At 43.7% G+C, this 16,864-nt stretch overlaps 1 protein-coding gene across 3 annotated transcripts in view; it reads right to left on the bottom strand.

The window, feature by feature from the left end:
- SCYL3 (SCY1 like pseudokinase 3) overlaps positions 1-11,294 on the bottom strand; it is a 42,361-nt gene extending 31,067 nt beyond the window's left edge. The window contains exons 1-2 of one of the 3 annotated variants that reach the window (XM_060197927.1): positions 10,882-11,294; positions 1,428-1,637 (exon numbers count right to left, since the gene is read on the bottom strand). In XM_060197927.1, the coding sequence (XP_060053910.1) occupies positions 1,428-1,592 (165 nt within the window). In that variant the 5' untranslated portion in view covers positions 1,593-1,637; positions 10,882-11,294. The remainder of the gene's footprint in view (positions 1-1,427; positions 1,638-10,881) is intronic. The other 2 variants (XM_007531782.3, XM_060197928.1) reach the window with 2 other exon arrangements.
- Positions 11,295-16,864: the final 5,570 nt, after the last annotated feature.

The following is a 16,864-nucleotide window of genomic DNA, read 5'->3' as shown; positions in this document are numbered from 1 at the left end:
CCTCTCAAATATGAAGTCAATTCCCTGGCAATTCATGTACCAGAGTGATTCTTTGATGATTCTCTAGTGACTCTATCTCTCACTAATAAAAAATAAAAATAAAAAGGAACACTGTACATTGTTGATGAAAATAAAAACTGGTGCAGAGCCCATGGAAAACAGTATGGAGAATTTCTGAACAAAAGTAAGAATGCTTTATGATCCAGAAATACCACTCAGGAGTTGGGTGGCGGTACATCATTCATGTTACAGAAATACCACTCTCAAGCAAATATCTAAAGGGATACACACAGCTCCCCTATGCACAACAGTCACCTACTGGAAGCAACATAAATGTCCATCAACAAATGACCAGAGAGGAAAGATAGCGTAATAGTTATGCAAAAAAGACTTTCATGCCTGAGATTCCCAAGACCCAAGTTCAATCCCCTGTACCACCATACGCCAGAAGTGAGCAATGCCCTGGTTAAAAAATAAAAAAAAAAAAAAAAAGGAAAAAGGAAAAGGAAGTTAAGGAATACATACATACATATACATACACATATATAAGCATAAGGTACAAAACAATCACTGGGTGGTTTCGTTCATATGTGAACCATAGACAAGTTAAACAAAAGAATTTGGGCTGAGGAGACAGCATAATGGTTATGCAAAAGATTCTCATGCCCGAGGCTTTAAGGCCTCAGGTTCAATCCCTAACACCACAAGCCAGAGTTGAGCAGCAGTCTAATCTTTTTTTTTTTCTTAATATTCTTTTTTTATTATCATTATCTTTATTTATTTACTGGATAGAGAGCCAGAAATCAAGAAAGAAAAGGTTACAAGGAGAGAGACAGAGAGACACCTGCAGCCATGCTTCACCACTAGCAAAGCTTTCCCCGTACAAGTGGAGACTAGGGGCTTGAACCTGGGTTCTTGAGCACTGTAACATGTACGCTCAACCAGGTGCACCACCACCCGGCCCCCAGTACTCTGATCTTTACCTCTGTCTCTTTCATTAATAAAAAATAAATAAAATATTTTTAAAAAAGAAACATGAGAATTTAAAAAAGAAAAAAATGATGATGACACTGAAGATGCTACCTCTAAAAAATTGTGAGAATTACAGTCGTTATTACTAGGGGGTAGGGGCGCAAAATTTTGGCAGTGCATACGATGTATAATCATACCCTTATAATCTTATAATCTTGTAAGTATTGTTAAATCACTAATAAAAAAATTAATTTTTTTTAAATGTCACTTATTGTGGTTTAAGAGGTGCAGCATGGTGGATAAGGTGTTGGACTCTCAAGCATGAGGTTCCAAGTTCAATCTTCTAAACTAAAAATGCCAGTGATGTTCTGGTTTATTCTCTTTCTCTTTCCTTCTCTCTCTCTCACACAAACAAATGCATAAATCAAAGAAGAGAAAGTTGCCTATTACTGTACCTTGGCAGCTTTATTAACTTTGTCTTCATTTTCTCTCTTGTACACAAAAACAGAAGCCAATTTGCCATCTTGCAGTACAGCTGGATACACAGCCAGTCCAGAGGGTAAGGTGAAAGGGGGATCCTTCAGCGTGTAACTCTTCAAAGCACTGTTCTCTGATCCCATCCCTTATGCACCAAAACTTCAGCAACTCCTCAAAGCCAAGCCAACCTGAGGGAAAATAGTGAACTGGTCAAACAGTAAATCAAGACTATCAGTAAACAAGACTATCAGGTCAATCAGTAAACAAGACTATCAAGATATCAGCATCACTAAAACCCATGAGGGGTTTCAGAGAAACCGTAAGTCAGCCCATTTGACAGCTACAGCACTAAATGGTTAATCAGTTACTAGCTATGACTACCAGTTCAAAGAAAATGCACTTCTTCTGAGAGGCACCTGCAGTTACTCTCCAATACCCACCTCTTAGAATTATCAGAATGCCAACCAGACTTCCCTGGACAGACAACCCCACCGATGTATCCTGGAGCTCCGCTTCCCCAGAGTCCTATCCCACTAGGGAAAGAGAGAGGCAGGCTAAGAGTATAGATTGACCTGTCGATGCCCTTGTTCAGCGGGGAAGTGATTACAGAAGCCAGACCTTCTGCATCCCACAATGACCTTGGGTCCATACTCCCAGAGGGTTAGGGAATGGGAAGGCTGTCAGGGGAGGGGATGGGATACACAGTTCTGGTGGTGGGAATTGTGTGGAGTTGTACCTCTCTTATCCTATGGTTTTGTCAATGTTTCCTTTTTATAAATAAAAAAAAGGATTTATCGGAATGGGGTAGTCAAGGTGTAACGCAGCGGATTAAGCGCACATGGCGCAAAGCGCAAGAACTGGCATAAGGATCCCGGTTCGAGCCCCGGGCTCCCCGCCTGCAGGGGAGTCACTTCACAGGCAGTAAAGCAGGTCTGCAGGTGTCTAGCTTTCTGTCCCCTCTCTGTCTTCCCCTCCTCTCTCCATTTCTGTCATATCCAACAACAACGACCACAATAATAACTACAACAATAAAACAAGGGCAACAAAAAGGGAATAAATAAATAATTTTTTTTTTAATTATCAGAATGGAAAAGTCACCAAGAGAAAATAAAGGGCGGAGGGTAGAGAGCATAATGGTTATACAAACAGACTATCATGCCTGAGGCTCCAAAGTTCCAGGTTCAATCCCCCACACCACCATAAACCAGAGCTGATTTAAAAAAAAAAAAGAAAGAAAAGAAAAAATAAAGAGCCAGCCCAGGATGTGGTTACACAGTGGATAGTGTTAGACTTTCAAGCATGAGATTCTGAGTTTGATCTCTGAGAGGAGTGCATATACCAGGATGTTTGATTCTCCTACCGTGTCTGTCTCGAGCCCCCGGTAGTGAAGGAGGTCTGCACGTGTCTATCTTTCTCTCCCCTTCTCTGTCTTCCCCTCCTCTCTCCATTTCTCTCTGTCCTATCCAACAATGATGACATCAATAACAACAACAATAATAACTACAACAATAAAGCAAGGCCAACAAAAGGAAATAAATATTTTTTTAAAAAAAGGAAGAAAAAAAACTGAAACTTTACAAAATGAAACTATAATGGCAAAAGAGATGAGTGGTTGCTCAAGGTGGGCCTCATTTAGAAAGAAAGGATTAGCAAGGGGTGTAAGTGACTTTTAAGGAAAATGAATATATCATATTGATTACAGTTATGGTAATGTAAAAAACCTGCATGAGTGGTTCCATAAGGAGTGCAGCACATACAGGGGCTTAAAGCTATCTGACAATGATGTTTCTCAAAACCAAAGAATATTAGAAGATAAGAGCCAGTCATGTCTTATATCAAACTTTCTGAATTCCTCTCTACCTAGCAGTTTCTTTTTATTAATGCTTTTTGCTACCATGATTTTGCTAGGACTTCATGCCTGTGTGATTCCAATACTTCCAGCAGACATCTTTTATCCCCAGATAGTGAGAACCATCAAAATGCCACTCCACCACTCAAGAAGATTCCCCCTCATATAGTAGTGCTCACACGTGACAGCTAGGAGTTAGAACACAATAAAGTATGTGTTACACCAGGTAAACTATCTCTAGGCTGCTGATTTATCTTTCTCAACAATAACAGAAATAGGGGCCAGCTGATGGTGCACTCCATGGAGTGGGCATGTTACCATGCACAAAGACCAGGGTTCAAGCAGGGGGGAAGCTTCATGAACAGTGAAGTAGTGCTTCAGATGTCTCTCTCCCTATCTATCTCCTCCTTCCCTCTCAATTTCCTTCTGTCTCTAGCCAGTAAATATTTTTTTCTTGCCATCTTTATTTATTTATTGGATAGAGACAGCCAGAAATCAAGAGGGAAGGAGGTGATAGAGAGTAAGAGAGACAGAAAGACACCTGCTTTACCAGGGCTCAAACCTAGGTCCCTGTGCATTGTAACATGTGCACTAAACCAGGTACCCCACCATCCAGCCCCTGCCAATATTTTTTTAATTACAAAAAGAGAGAATGATAAAAACACTTAAGGGGGGAGTCAGGTGGTAGCACAGCGGTTAAGTGCAGGAGGCGCAAAGCCCAAGGACCCGCATAAGGATTGCGGTTCAAGCCCCCAGCTCCCCACCTGCAGGGGAGTAGCTTCACAGGTGGTGAAGCAGGTCTGCAGGTGTCTATCTTTCTCTCCCCATCTCTGCCTTCCCCTTCTCTCTCCATTTCTCTCTGTCCTATCCAGCAGAGAAGAAGACATCAATAACAACAACAATAAAAAAAAAAAAAAACACTTAAGGGGTCTGGGAGGTGGCGCAGTGGATAAAGCACTGGACTCTCGAAAAATGAGGTCCTAAATTCAATCCCCTGCAGCACATGTGCCAGAGTGATGTCTGGTTCTTTTTCTCTCCTCCTATCCCTCATTAATAAATAAATAAAATATTTTTTTTAAAAAACCGCTTAAGGGTAAAAGGTCAAGTATCTCAACTATGCCATACAACTTTCTACTGAGTCTACAAACAGAATTAGTGTATATGGAGACTCAAAAGAGAAGAGCAAATAGTGTAGATCCTATTATCCTAGTACTATATCTTGCCCAACCTGCCCCCAAACCTGCCAAGCTGGAAGGTCAAGTTCACAGAGTAGATTTTGCTCCCCTCTTCCTGAGCAGAATCATGGATCAGGTGCCCATCATGGGACTTAGGGCGTTTTACTCACACATTAGTCATCTCTTGTCTCTATGGCCTGGGCAAAGGGCTCAACTGACCAGAGAATATCTCCCCTAGGAATAGAAATGAAGGTTTTTTTTGTTCTATGAGCAGCAGGGCTGAAGGCAGAAAGATGCCATGGGGTGAAATATGGGCAAAGACACACCAACCAAAGCAATGCTAAAGCAGGAACTTGAGTGGTCCAGGAGGTGGTGCAGTGGGTAAAGCCCTGGACTCTACAGCATGAGGACCTGAGTCCAATCCCTGGCAGCACAAGTATCAGAGTGATATCTGGTTCTATCTCTCTTCCTATCTTTCTCATTAACAAATAAACAAAATCTTCAAAAAAATAAAAGGAAACTGACAAATACAGACATAGGAAGCCAGCCAGCAGCAGAAAAGCAAAGTCTCAGAGTCACTCAATCATCTTTATAGGGTCACATGCTACCAATTAACTTCAAGTCCTCTTCCCTCACTGACATCAAAGAGAACCTGAGCTCCACCTGATGGAGGTCTGTGTCTTTGAAACCTCCTGCCATTCATGCTGGAAATTCACTTATTTCCTGTCAGATTGAAGGAATGGTGAGAGAAAGGTACTTTTTTTTTTGTTTGTTGCTGTTTTTTAATATTTATTTAACCCCTTTTGTTGCCCTTGTTGTTTTATTGTTGTACTTATTGTTGTTGTTGTTGCATAGGACAGAGAGAAATGGAGAGAGGAGAAGACAGAGAGGGAGAGAGAAAGACACCTGCAGACCTGCTTCACAGCTTGTGGAGCAACTCCCCCACAGGTGGGGAGCCAGGAGCTCGAACTGGGATTCTTACACAGGTTCTTGCACTTTGTGCCACCTGTTTAACCCGCTGCGCTACCGCTCGACTCCCGAGAGAAAGGTACTTTGAAAAGCATATTGGGTGAGCCAAGCAGTGGCACACACTTGGTACAGAGTACACACTATAGAGTGCAAGGACCCAGGTTCAAGTTGCCAATTCCCACTTGCAGGGGGAAAGCTTCACTAGCCGTCAAGCAGTGTTGCAGGTGTTTTTCTCTCTCCCTCTGTATCTCTCTTTATCTCTCAATATCTGTCTCTACTCAAAAGTAAATAAATATTTTTTAAACTTTTTAAAAATATTTATCTTTATTTACTCCCTTTTGTTGCCCTTGTTTTATTGTTGTAGTTATTGTTGTTGTTATTGAAGTCATTGTCTTTGGATAGGACAGAGAGAAATGGAGAGAGGAGGGGAAGATGGGGGGGAGATAGACGCCTGCAGACCTGCTTCACCGCTTGTGAAGTGACTCCCCTGCAGGTGGCAAGCCAGGGGCTCAAACCGGTCCTTGTGCTTTGCGCCAGCTGCGCTTAACCCACTGTGCTACCACCCGACTCCCAATAAATAAATATTTTAAAAAATAAGAAAAGGTAGTCCAGGAGGTGGTGCAGTGGGTAAGACACTGGACTCTCAAGCATGAGGTCCTGAGTTCAATCCCTGGCAAAACATGTACCAGAGTGATATCTGGTTCTCTCCTTCCTCCTATCTTTCTCATGAATAAATAAATAATCTTAAATAAATAAGAAGAAAGGTAGAAGAATGTGGTCCAGGAGGTGGCAAAGTGGATAATGCAAAGGATTCTCAACCATGAATTCACAAGTTCAATCCCCCGCAGCACATGTATCAGAGTGATATTTGGTTCTTTCTCTCTCTCCTATCTTTCTCATGAATAAATAAATTATTTGAATGAAAGAAAGGTAGGTAGGAAGAGGACCAGGCAATAGTGCACCAAGTTAAGTGCACATAGTACTACGCACAAGGACCCTGGTTTGAACCCCTGCTCCCCACCTGCAGCTGGGACACTTCATAAGTGGTGAAGCAGGTCAGTAGGTGTCAGTGTCAATTTTTCTCTCACCCTTTCTGTCTTCTTCATCCCCTCTCAATTTCTCTCTGCCCAATCCAATAAAATGGGGGGAGGGACAAAAAAAAAACACATAGGAGGGAAAAATGCTGATTCCTTTCCTACAGATGTAATATTTAAGTGCAAATAAAATGTCTCAGTGGAAAAAAAAAAAAAGGAAGAAAAGTATGTTGGCTACCAGATAATGCACTGCAATAGATAAAAGGCTGGACTATCACCCATGAGATCCCTTGCTTAATCCCTGGCATCACATATGCCAGAGTGATGATTCTAGTTCTCTCTCCTTCTCTAACATTAATAAATTAAAACTTTTTAAAAGAAAAAGAGAGGGAGTCAGTCGGTAGCACTGAGGGTTAAGCGCAGGTGGCGCAAACTGCAAGGACCAGCGTAAGGATCCCGGTTGGAACCCCCAGCTCCCCACCTGCAGGGGAGTCACTTCACAAGTGGTAAAGCAGGTTTGCTGGTGCCTATCTTTCTCTCCCCTTCTCTGTCTTCCCCTCCTCTCTCCATTTCTCTGTCCTATCCAACAACAATGACATCAATAACAACAATAACTACAACAATAAAACAACAAAGACAACAAAAGGAATAAATATTTTTAAAATGTTTAAAAAAAAAATAAAAGAGAAAGGTAGGTAGGTAGGTAGGTATGTAGGGTCTGGCAAAGTAGCTCACTTGGATATTGTGCTGCTTTGCCATGTGTACAACCCAATTTCAAGCCTAGCTCTCACTATACTGAAGGAAGTTTAGGTACTGTGGTCTTCTTTGCTCTCTCTCAGCCTCTCTTAGAAAAAAAGTGTATGTCGGAAACCAACCTAATTTCCCCCTCAGCCACAAAAGATGGCTTTCCAAATTCAACACATCCCAAGGAAAAAAAAACCTGAGAACATAAATGATATCTTCTTGGCAGAAAGACAAGCTACTTATTGAATATTAGCCCTCAAAGGAAAGAGAACTCCTCACCAGAGTTCAGCAGTGCTCTGGCTGAATGGCAGTCAGCAGGGCAGCAATGGACATCTAACTTATTCAGGCGAGCTAGGTACACACCCAGTAGAGTGCACACATTACCATGTGCAAGGACCCAGGCTCAAGCCACCTTTCCCCAACTGCAGGAGGTAGGAGATGAGCTTCAGGAGCAGTGAAGCAGTGCCACAGGTGTTTATTTTTCACCCTCTCTACCTCCCCTTTCACTCTCAATTACTCTATCTCCACCACCAACACCCCAAAAAAAGATTGATGGAAACTGCAAATTAATCAATTACACAGGCACTGAGTCCCAGCAATATCGCTGGTGGCAATAAAAAAAAAATTTTTAATAAAAATTTACTCAAGTCATCTAACAAGCAAAACACCTTCCTGTGAAAATATTATACTTAACACTGTTAACCTCTGGCTTATGAATAATAGCACAAGATAATGAACAATTTAAAGACTAAAGAAAACTTGAGGTTAAAACTCATGATTTTTTCTTAGCAATTGATATTGGGGAGGTCTAATAAATAAATAAATACCACTTAAATACCCTAATAAATACCACTTAAAAGGAGGAGTGATTCTCCTTGAAGGACTTCATAGAAAGCATGGCTGATGTTGACAGAAATCACTGAAACCATGAATGCAGCCATGGATCACTTCAAGTTTGTATTGTGTCCATCGGAGGCACACTCTAGAAGTGGGCTTTTAACCTCTGCCTAGTGAAAATTTTATTAAAAGGTGGAATAAAAAGATATGGTGGTGGTCTGGGATGTGGCACAGTAAAAAAGCATTGGACTCTCAGGCATGAGCACATGTACCAGAGTGATGTCTGGTTCTTTCTTTCTCTCCTATCTTTCTCATTAATAAATAAAATCTTTAGAGAAAAAAAAAAGATATGGTGGGGGGTGAGGGAAGATAGTATGATTATGTACTTTCATGCCTGAGTATCCAAAATCCCAGGTTCAGCTTTTAGCACCAATATAAGCCAGAGCTGAACAGTGCCCTGATAAAAATTGATTAAAAAAAATAATAAGTAACATATATAGTTGTTGGTGGCATAGTGGCAGCATTCTAGCAAGAGGTGCCAAGTTCAGATCCCCAGCAGCACATATTCAAATATGCTGTTCTAACCATTCTCTCTCCCGATAATGAAATAAAATTAATTTTTTAAAAAAGACATGTTGTTGGCTGCAATTTAAGAATGGTTTAAGGGGGCCAGGCAGTGGTGCACCAGGTTACATGCACATAGTACGTAGCTCAAGGACCTGAGCAAGGATCCCAGTTTGAGCCCCCAGGTCCCCACCTGCAGGGGGGTTGCTTCACAAGCCACAAGTGGTGAAGCAGATCTGCAGGTCTCTCTCTCTCTCTCTCCCTTGACTTCTATCTCCCTTCCCTTTCCAATTTCTCTCTGTCCTAGTCCATAAAATGGAAGAAAAGAAAAAAAAAAAAGGCCAGGCACAATGGATTCATAGTGTAGGCACTGAGCCCCAGTGATAACCCTGGAGGCAAAGAAAAAAGAGAGTGGTTTAAAAGTAGTGGATTCTGGGTGGCAGTGAACCCAGTTGAACACACTGTACACATTGTGTACATTACCACTTACAAGAATCTAGGTTCAACACCCTGGTCCCCACTGGCAGGGGGCAAGTTTCACAAGCAGTGAAATAGTGCTACAGGTGTCTGTCCTTCGTTCTCCCTCAACATTTCCCCTTTCCCTCTCAATCTGTCTCTATCAAATAAATTAATTAAAAAGCAGTGGTTTCTTTCTATGAATGGTTTTTATTGATTATATGAGGCTGGTTGGTGGTGCAACCAGTTGAGCATATATTACCATTCACAAGGACCCAGGTTCAAGTCCTCACTCCCCACCTGCAGAGGAGATACTTTCTGAGTGGTGAAGCAGGTTTGCAGGTATCTATCTTTCTCTCTCTCTCCCCTCTCAAGTTCTGTGTTTAGTCAAGTAAAGTAAAAAAGGAAAAAAAAGAAAGAAAGAGAGAAAACATGGCTGTTAGGATTGTTGGATATGTAGTGCCAGCACCAAGACCCAGCAATAAACCTGGTGGCAATAAAAAAAATTCAAGGTTTTTATTTATGATACATATGAGAGATATTCACATGAAGCTGAAAGAAGGAAAGATAGACAAGATAAAATACCCCTTCAGGAGTACCAGGAATACCAGAGATCAAACCAGGAACCTCAGGCATGAATGCACCACTTTTCCAGTTGAGTCATTTCCCAGCCAAAAGATGCGGTGGAATCTTAAGTATGTTTCACAGCTGCACCCCAACAAAAACTATTGCTTTAATCAGTGCATTTAAAATAATAGGGGAGGAAAAGTAATAATAGGGGCGGGGGAGACAATAAGGCAAAAGACAGCAAACCCAGCAGGCTGTTTTAGAGCCTTGGCGTGTGCACAATGGGGTTCAAGTCCAGCACCACTTCGTAGTGCCACACAACCACTGCTTAGCATCAGTGCTGGTGTCCCTCCCTCTCTTTCTCTCTCAAATAAATGAAAAACGTCGTGTGCTAGGCTCTAGAATCAGAAAAAAAAAAAAATTTTAAAGGGGGGAGATAATTTGGCTAAAATGAGCAAGTAAAATGTAAGACAAAAAAAAATAACATCTGAACTTCTGATGCTGTCTTGTTTCGAGGAGTTAAAGGGAAAAACATGAACTAAAAGATGGAACTAAACTGACTGAGCTGGATGTCCTCCATAATTGTTACACCGTGATACCAGCACGGGCATTTCATGTCGCAGAAGTGCCCTGCTCTTCTCTCTGATACAAGGCTAAGTGGGACTTCTGACTGTTCTCCTTACACATTTGAGTAAGAAGAGTCCTCCTTCCTGCATTTTCAGTTCCCGGGTCCCCTGAGGTTTAGGAGTCTCATCACCTCAGCCTCGGCGTCCGGGGCCCATTCTCTCCGGTCAGCTCCGAGCTGCCAAGCCGGGAATGACAGCTGTTATCCCCGCCCGGGATGGGCCTCAGGAGCTCAGACTTCAGGACCGAAGTGCAAGTCCGACATCCGCCGACAGTGTCTGGGGAAGAGCACCCCCAAACCCGGGAGGCCAGGACTCCCTGTCACATGCTTCCCGAAACCTGCTCTCCCCACAACATCCTCCCCGGCCGCGGGCCGCCTGCAGGTGGGTCCCGGCCGCCGCGCCGGTGGTTCCCGAGGCAGGAACACAGCCGCCCGGCACTGACCCAGCGCGGCGAGTGGCACATCTCCCCCGGCGCGGTCGGTCCCTCCCCCCACGGACTGGGTCCTCGCTCCCCGGGTCTGTTCGCCTCCTTCCCCGAGGTCCTGCTCCCCGGCTCCAGCTCCGCTCCCCGCCCCTGGCACGCTCCTACACAGACAGCGCGGTCGGCTTACCTGCGGGCAGGCGGCCCGGGCCTGGGCTCCGGTTCTGTAGTCCCCGTGACGCAGATTCTACGGCCACGAGCCCCGCGACGTCCTGAAGTGCGGGCTCCGACACCATAGAGACAGCCCGGAAGGCGACGGGGAGCCACCGCGGAGGCGGCCGAACCCGGAACCAAGCTAGAGCGGCTAGAGGACTCTCAGGCCGCCGCCATCTTGAGCGGTCGTCACGATTCCCAGCGGCCCCAGCGACCGGAACGCGGGCTCACGGCCAAACGCACAGTTCTGTCGGGTCAACTCATAACCTCCCTGAGCTGACCCGTCTTCCGCCTGAATCCAAGATGGCGGTCGTCCGGCACAATGACAAGAGGGGGCTTGGGGTGACGTCAGCGAATCCCACAGCTCGAATTGGCTGAGCCAAGACAGCGGGCGCAGCTACTACGGTGGAAAGACAATGTAGTGATTCAGCCTTCCACTGTGGAGAGAAGTTGGACTCAATTTCGAGAAACTCTAACACAAAAAGTCAAAACTAAGAAAAAAAAATGGAAAGAAAATAGAGAGTGCCCGGGTGGTGGCGCACCTGGTTGAGCACACATGTTACAGGGCTCAAGGTTCGAGTCCCTGGTCCCCACCGGCAGAGGGAAAGCTTCACAAGTGGTGAAGCAGTGCTGCAGGTGTCTCTCTGTTTCTCTCCCTCTCTATCATCCCGTCCCCTCTCAATTTCTGGCTATCTCTATCCAATAAAAATGAAGATAATAGGGAATCGGGTGGTAGCGCAGCAGGTTTAGCGCCCGAGGCGCAAAGTGCAAGGACCAGCGTAAGGATCCCGGTTCGAGTCGACATCAATAACTACAACAACAATAAAAAACAAGGGCAACAAAAGGGGAAATAAATAAAGTATAAAAAAGAAAAGAAAAAGATCATGTCTTACTCATTTAAAAAAAATTAAAAATAAGGGGTCGGGCGGTAGTGCAGCGGGTTAAGCGCACAAGACGCAAAGTGCAAGGACCGGCATAAGGATCCCGGTTCGAGCCCCCGGTTCCCCACCTGCAGGGGAGTCGCTTCACAAGCAGTGAAGCAGGTCTGTCCTATCCAACAATGACAACAACAATAATAACTACAACAGTAAAACAAGGGCAACAACAAAAAAGAGAATAAATATTTAAAAAACTAAAAATAAATAAATAAAATCTTTTAAGAAAAAAAGAAGGAGCAGGGGTAGACAACATAATGGTTATGCAAACAGACTCCCATGCCTAAGGCTCCATTGTCCCAGGTTTGATCCCCTACACCACCATAAGCTAGAGCTAAGCAGTGCTCTGGTTTAAGAAAGAAAGAGAGAGAAAGGAAGGAAGGAAGGAAGGAAGAAAGGAAAAAAGGAAGAAAGGGGGGCCAGGTGGTGGTGCACCTGGTTGAGCACACGTTACAGTGCACAAGGGCCCAGGTTCAAGTCTCCGGCCCTACCTGCAGGGGGAAAGCTTCATGAGTGGTGAAGCAGGGATGCAGGTATCTCTCTGTCTCTCTCCTTCTCTATAACCACTTTCCCTCTAACTTTCTGGCTGTGTCTATCGAATAAAGATGGAAGGAAGGAAGGAAGGAAGGAAGGAAGGAAGGAAGGAAGGAAGGAAGGAAGGAAGGAAGGAAGACTCTGGACAGGCATCAGCACCCAAACTGATAGGTGATAGGATTGGCATGTAGGCTATCAAGCTGACCAGAGTCACCAAGGTGCTGGGCCAGACAAGTCCACAGAAGCTGATTCATCATCATGCAATGTAAATATCTCCATGGGGGGTGGGGGTGGAACCTCACTCTCCCAGCTGTAGAGGCCCAGAGGCTGCTTTAAGCTTAGTAGTGGGGTCCTGATAGCTGGTTGGAACCTTCCACAGATGGCCTGCCACTGATATAAACATTTCTCTTTTTTTAGTATTTTTTATTATCTTTATTTTATTTATTGAATAGACAGTCAGAAATTGAGAGGGAAGGGGAGATAGAGGGAGAGACACAGACCTGGTTCATTGCTCATGAAGCTTTTACCTCTGCAGGTGGGGACTGGGAGTTCGAAATCAATTCCTTGCACATTATAACGTGCTCAACCAGGTGAACCACCAATCAGCCCCAATAAACTATTTCTATCATATGTAAAAATTAACCAATTAAAGGGGGAGAAATGTGAGTTTCAAGTAGTCTGGTAGTAGTTTAGTGATACAGCACAGAGCTTGCCTGCCTGTGGTCCCCCTAGTTTGATCCCCGGTACCACATATACAAGAGCAGTGCTATGGTCCTCTCATTAAATAAATGAATGCTTTACCATTTTTGGAAATAAAAAAATTGAATAAGTAAAAAAATATATTTCCCTGTTGCCAACTGCATAATGATCCACATCATCTAATACTTTTAGAACCTCAGTACTAACAGCTGACTTACATAACTTGATCATTGAAAATATTTGTTTGTTTGTTTTACCAGAGCATTGCTCAGTTCTGGTTTATGGTGGTGCGGGGGACTGAACCAAGGATTTTTCAGCCTCAGGCATGAGAGTCTCTTTGCATAGCCATTATGCCATCTACCCCTGCCCTCAACTGAAAATGTTTAAGGACCTTCTATTGGTAACAATAGCACAAGAGGTTTAAGATGGATAAGAACCTACGATGTCTTGGCAAGGTAAATGAATCAGTTAACCAGTCAGTGAAGGAGAATTGTTGAGGAATACCCTCTTAGCAGGTCTCCAGTTTGGGGCGCCTTCTTTTCCCTAGTGTGGGACACCTGGCTTTGAGCTTGCGTTTTCCCACCTACCCACTGCAAAACAGTGAAGGCAAAGAGCCAGAAGGGCCATAGAAAAAAAGAAAAGAAAACCCTGGCAGGAGAAAAAAATAGAAAATCAAACATCAGGGAGTTGGGCAGTACCACAACGGCTTAAGCATATGCATGGCGCAAAGCGCGAGGACCTGCATAAGGACTCCGGGTTTGAGGCCCCGACTCCCAACAAGTGGTGAAGCAGTTCTGCAGGTGTCTGTCTTTCTCTCCCCCTCTCTGTCTTCCCCTCCTCTCTCCATTTCTCTCTGTCCTATCTAACAACGACGACATCAATAACAACAATAAAAACTACTACAACAATAAAAAAGACAACCAGGGCAACAAAAGGAAAAATAAATAAATAAATAAATAAATAAATAAAAATAGAGAATCAAACATCAGATTCAAGTTTGCCCCTTATTCAGATAAGTATTACATATTAAGAAAATGGCACCAATAGTATTTAATCCATCTTGTAAGCAGCTAGATGGAGCTGAGCTTTCTGTTCTACAGAAAGAGTGCCAGTCACAAATATAATTTCAAATTTCCTGGATGCCATATTACAAAATAAAAAAAAAAAAACATGTGAAGTGAACTTTAGTATTAATCAATGTAGCCCCAAAGTTGTAAGCTAAGTATTTATTCAATATGAAAATTGAGCAGTTTAAATTTTGTAGTATTTTTTTAAGTAGTCATATTTGACCACAGCCTTCACATGTGACTAATGGCTACTACAAAGGGATGTTGCTTTGGTGTATTGCATCAAAGTAAAAGACTCTGGGCAGTCGGGCTGTAGCGCAGTGGATTAAGCGCAGGTGGCACAAAGCTCAAGGACCTGTGTGAGGCTCTCGGTTCCAGGTTCCAGCTCCCCACAGGCTCCCCACCGGCTCCCCACCTACAGGGGGTCGCTTCACGAGCTGTGAAGTAGGTCTGCAGGTGCCAATCTTTCTCTCCCCCTCTCTGTCTTCCCCTCCTCTCTCCTCTCTCCATTTCTCTCTGTCCTATCCAACAACGACGACATCAATAACAATAATAACTACAACAACAAAACAAGGGCAACAAAAGGGAATAAGTAAATTAAAATAAATAAAAGTCTTTTAAAAAAGTAAAAGACTCTGGGATGAGGGTGGGGGGCGAGGGTGGGGATGGCGATGGGTGAGGGAGGGGGGTTCAGATGCTAGAACATTATGGCAAAGGACCTAGTGGGGCTTGTATCGTTATGTGGAAAACTGGGAAATAGGGAGTTGGGCGGTAGCGCAGCAAGTTAAACGCATGTGGTACAAAGCACAAGGACCAGCATAAGGATCCCAGTTCAAGCCCCTGGCTCCCCCCTATAGGGAAGTCACTTCACAAGCAGTGAAGCAGGTCTTTAGGTGTCTTTCTCTCCCCTCTCTGTCTTCCCCTCCTCTCTCCATTTCTGTCCTATTCAACAAAGATGACATCAATAATAACAACAATAATAACTACAATTAAAAAAAAGGGCAACAAAAGGGAATAAATAAATATTAAAAAAGAAAACTGGGAACTGTTACACATGTACAAACTATTGAATTTTACTGTCAACTGTAAGCCATTAATCCCCCAATAAAGAAATTAAAAGAAAAAGTGAGGTTGCAGGGACTATAAACACCATGTAGAAGGAAATAGAGAAACAAGGAGGGGTGGAGGACAGCATAATGGTTATGCAGAGACTCTCATGCCTGAGGTTCCAAGGCTTCAGATTCAGTCCTCCAGAAGGCCATAAGCCAGAGCTGAGCAGTGCTCTGATAATATGAAATTAAAAAAAAAAAAAAATGTAGAGAAGCAGAATGCAGTACTGCAGAGGCAGGCTTAATACCATCAGCACCCAGAAATCTTACAGAGCAGTGGTAGAGACAGTACATTAGAAATGAAGCTTCAGAAAGTCAGGCGGTAGCACAGCGGGTTGAACACAGGTGGCACAGAACACAAGGACCAGCTAAGGACCACGGTTCAAGCCCCCGGCTCCCCACCTGCAGGTGGGTGGCTTCACAAGCAGTGAAGCAGGTCTGCAGGTGTCTTTCTCTTCCCCTTTCTGTCTTCCCCTCTCTCCATTTCAATCTGTCCTATCCAACAACAATGACAACAATAATAACTATAACAATAAAACAACAAGGGCAACAAAAGGGAATAAATATGTAAAAAAAAAAAAAATTGGGTGGGGGTATAGCTAAATGGTTATGCAAAGAGTCTTTCATGCCTGAGACTCTCAAGTCCCAGGTTTAATCCCCCACACCTCCATAAGCCAGAGCTGAGCAATGCTCTGGTAAAAAAAAAAAAAAAAAAGGGGGGGGGGTCGGGCAGTAGCGCAGTGGGTTATAAGCACAGGTGACTCAAAGCACAAGGACTGGCGTGAGAATCCAATTCGAAGCTCCCCACATGCAGGGCTGTTGCTTCATGGGCAGTGAAGCAGTTCTGCAGGTGTCTTTCTCTCCCCCTCTGTCTTCCCCTCCTCTCTCATTTTTCTCTGTCCTGTCCAACAATGACAACATCAATAACTACAACAATAAAACAAGTGCAACAAAAGGAAATAAATATAAATATATATATATTTTAATGTTTATTTATTCTCTTTTGTTGCCCTTGCTGTTTTATTGTTGTATTTATGATTTTTGTTGTCGCTGTTGGATAGGACAGAGAGAAATGGAGAGAGGAGGGGAAGACAGAGAGGGGGAGAGAGAGACACCCGCAGACCTGCTTCACCGCCTGTGAAGCGACTCCTCTGCAGGTGGGGAGCCGGGGGCTCGAACCGGGATCCTTACGCTGGTCCTTGCTTTGCGCCACATATGCTTAACCCACTGCGCTACCGACCGACTCCCATAAAAATATTTTTTAATTTTTTAAATATTAAAAAAAAGGTGGGGGCAGATAGCATAGTGCTTATGCAAAGGGACCGTCATGCCTGAAGCTCTGAAGTCCCAGGTTCTATCCCACGCACCACCATAAGCCATTGCTGAGCAGTGCTCTGGTGTTTCTGTGTCTTTCTCTCTGCATCTCTCTCAAAAATAAAATAAATAAAATACTTTATAAAAGAAAGAAAGAAAAGAAAGAAAGAAAGAAAGAAAGAAAGAAAGAAAGAAAGAAAGAAAGAAAGAAAGAAAGAAAGAAAGTCGGGCGGTAGCGCAGTGGGTTAAGCGCACATGGCGCAAAGCCAAGGACCAGCGTAAGGATCCCAGTTCAAGCCCCC

This window comes from Erinaceus europaeus, chromosome 9 (genome assembly GCF_950295315.1).
Source record: "Erinaceus europaeus chromosome 9, mEriEur2.1, whole genome shotgun sequence".
Taxonomy (NCBI): Eukaryota; Metazoa; Chordata; class Mammalia; order Eulipotyphla; family Erinaceidae; genus Erinaceus; species Erinaceus europaeus.
This window is presented reverse-complemented; position numbering and strand designations above follow the sequence as displayed.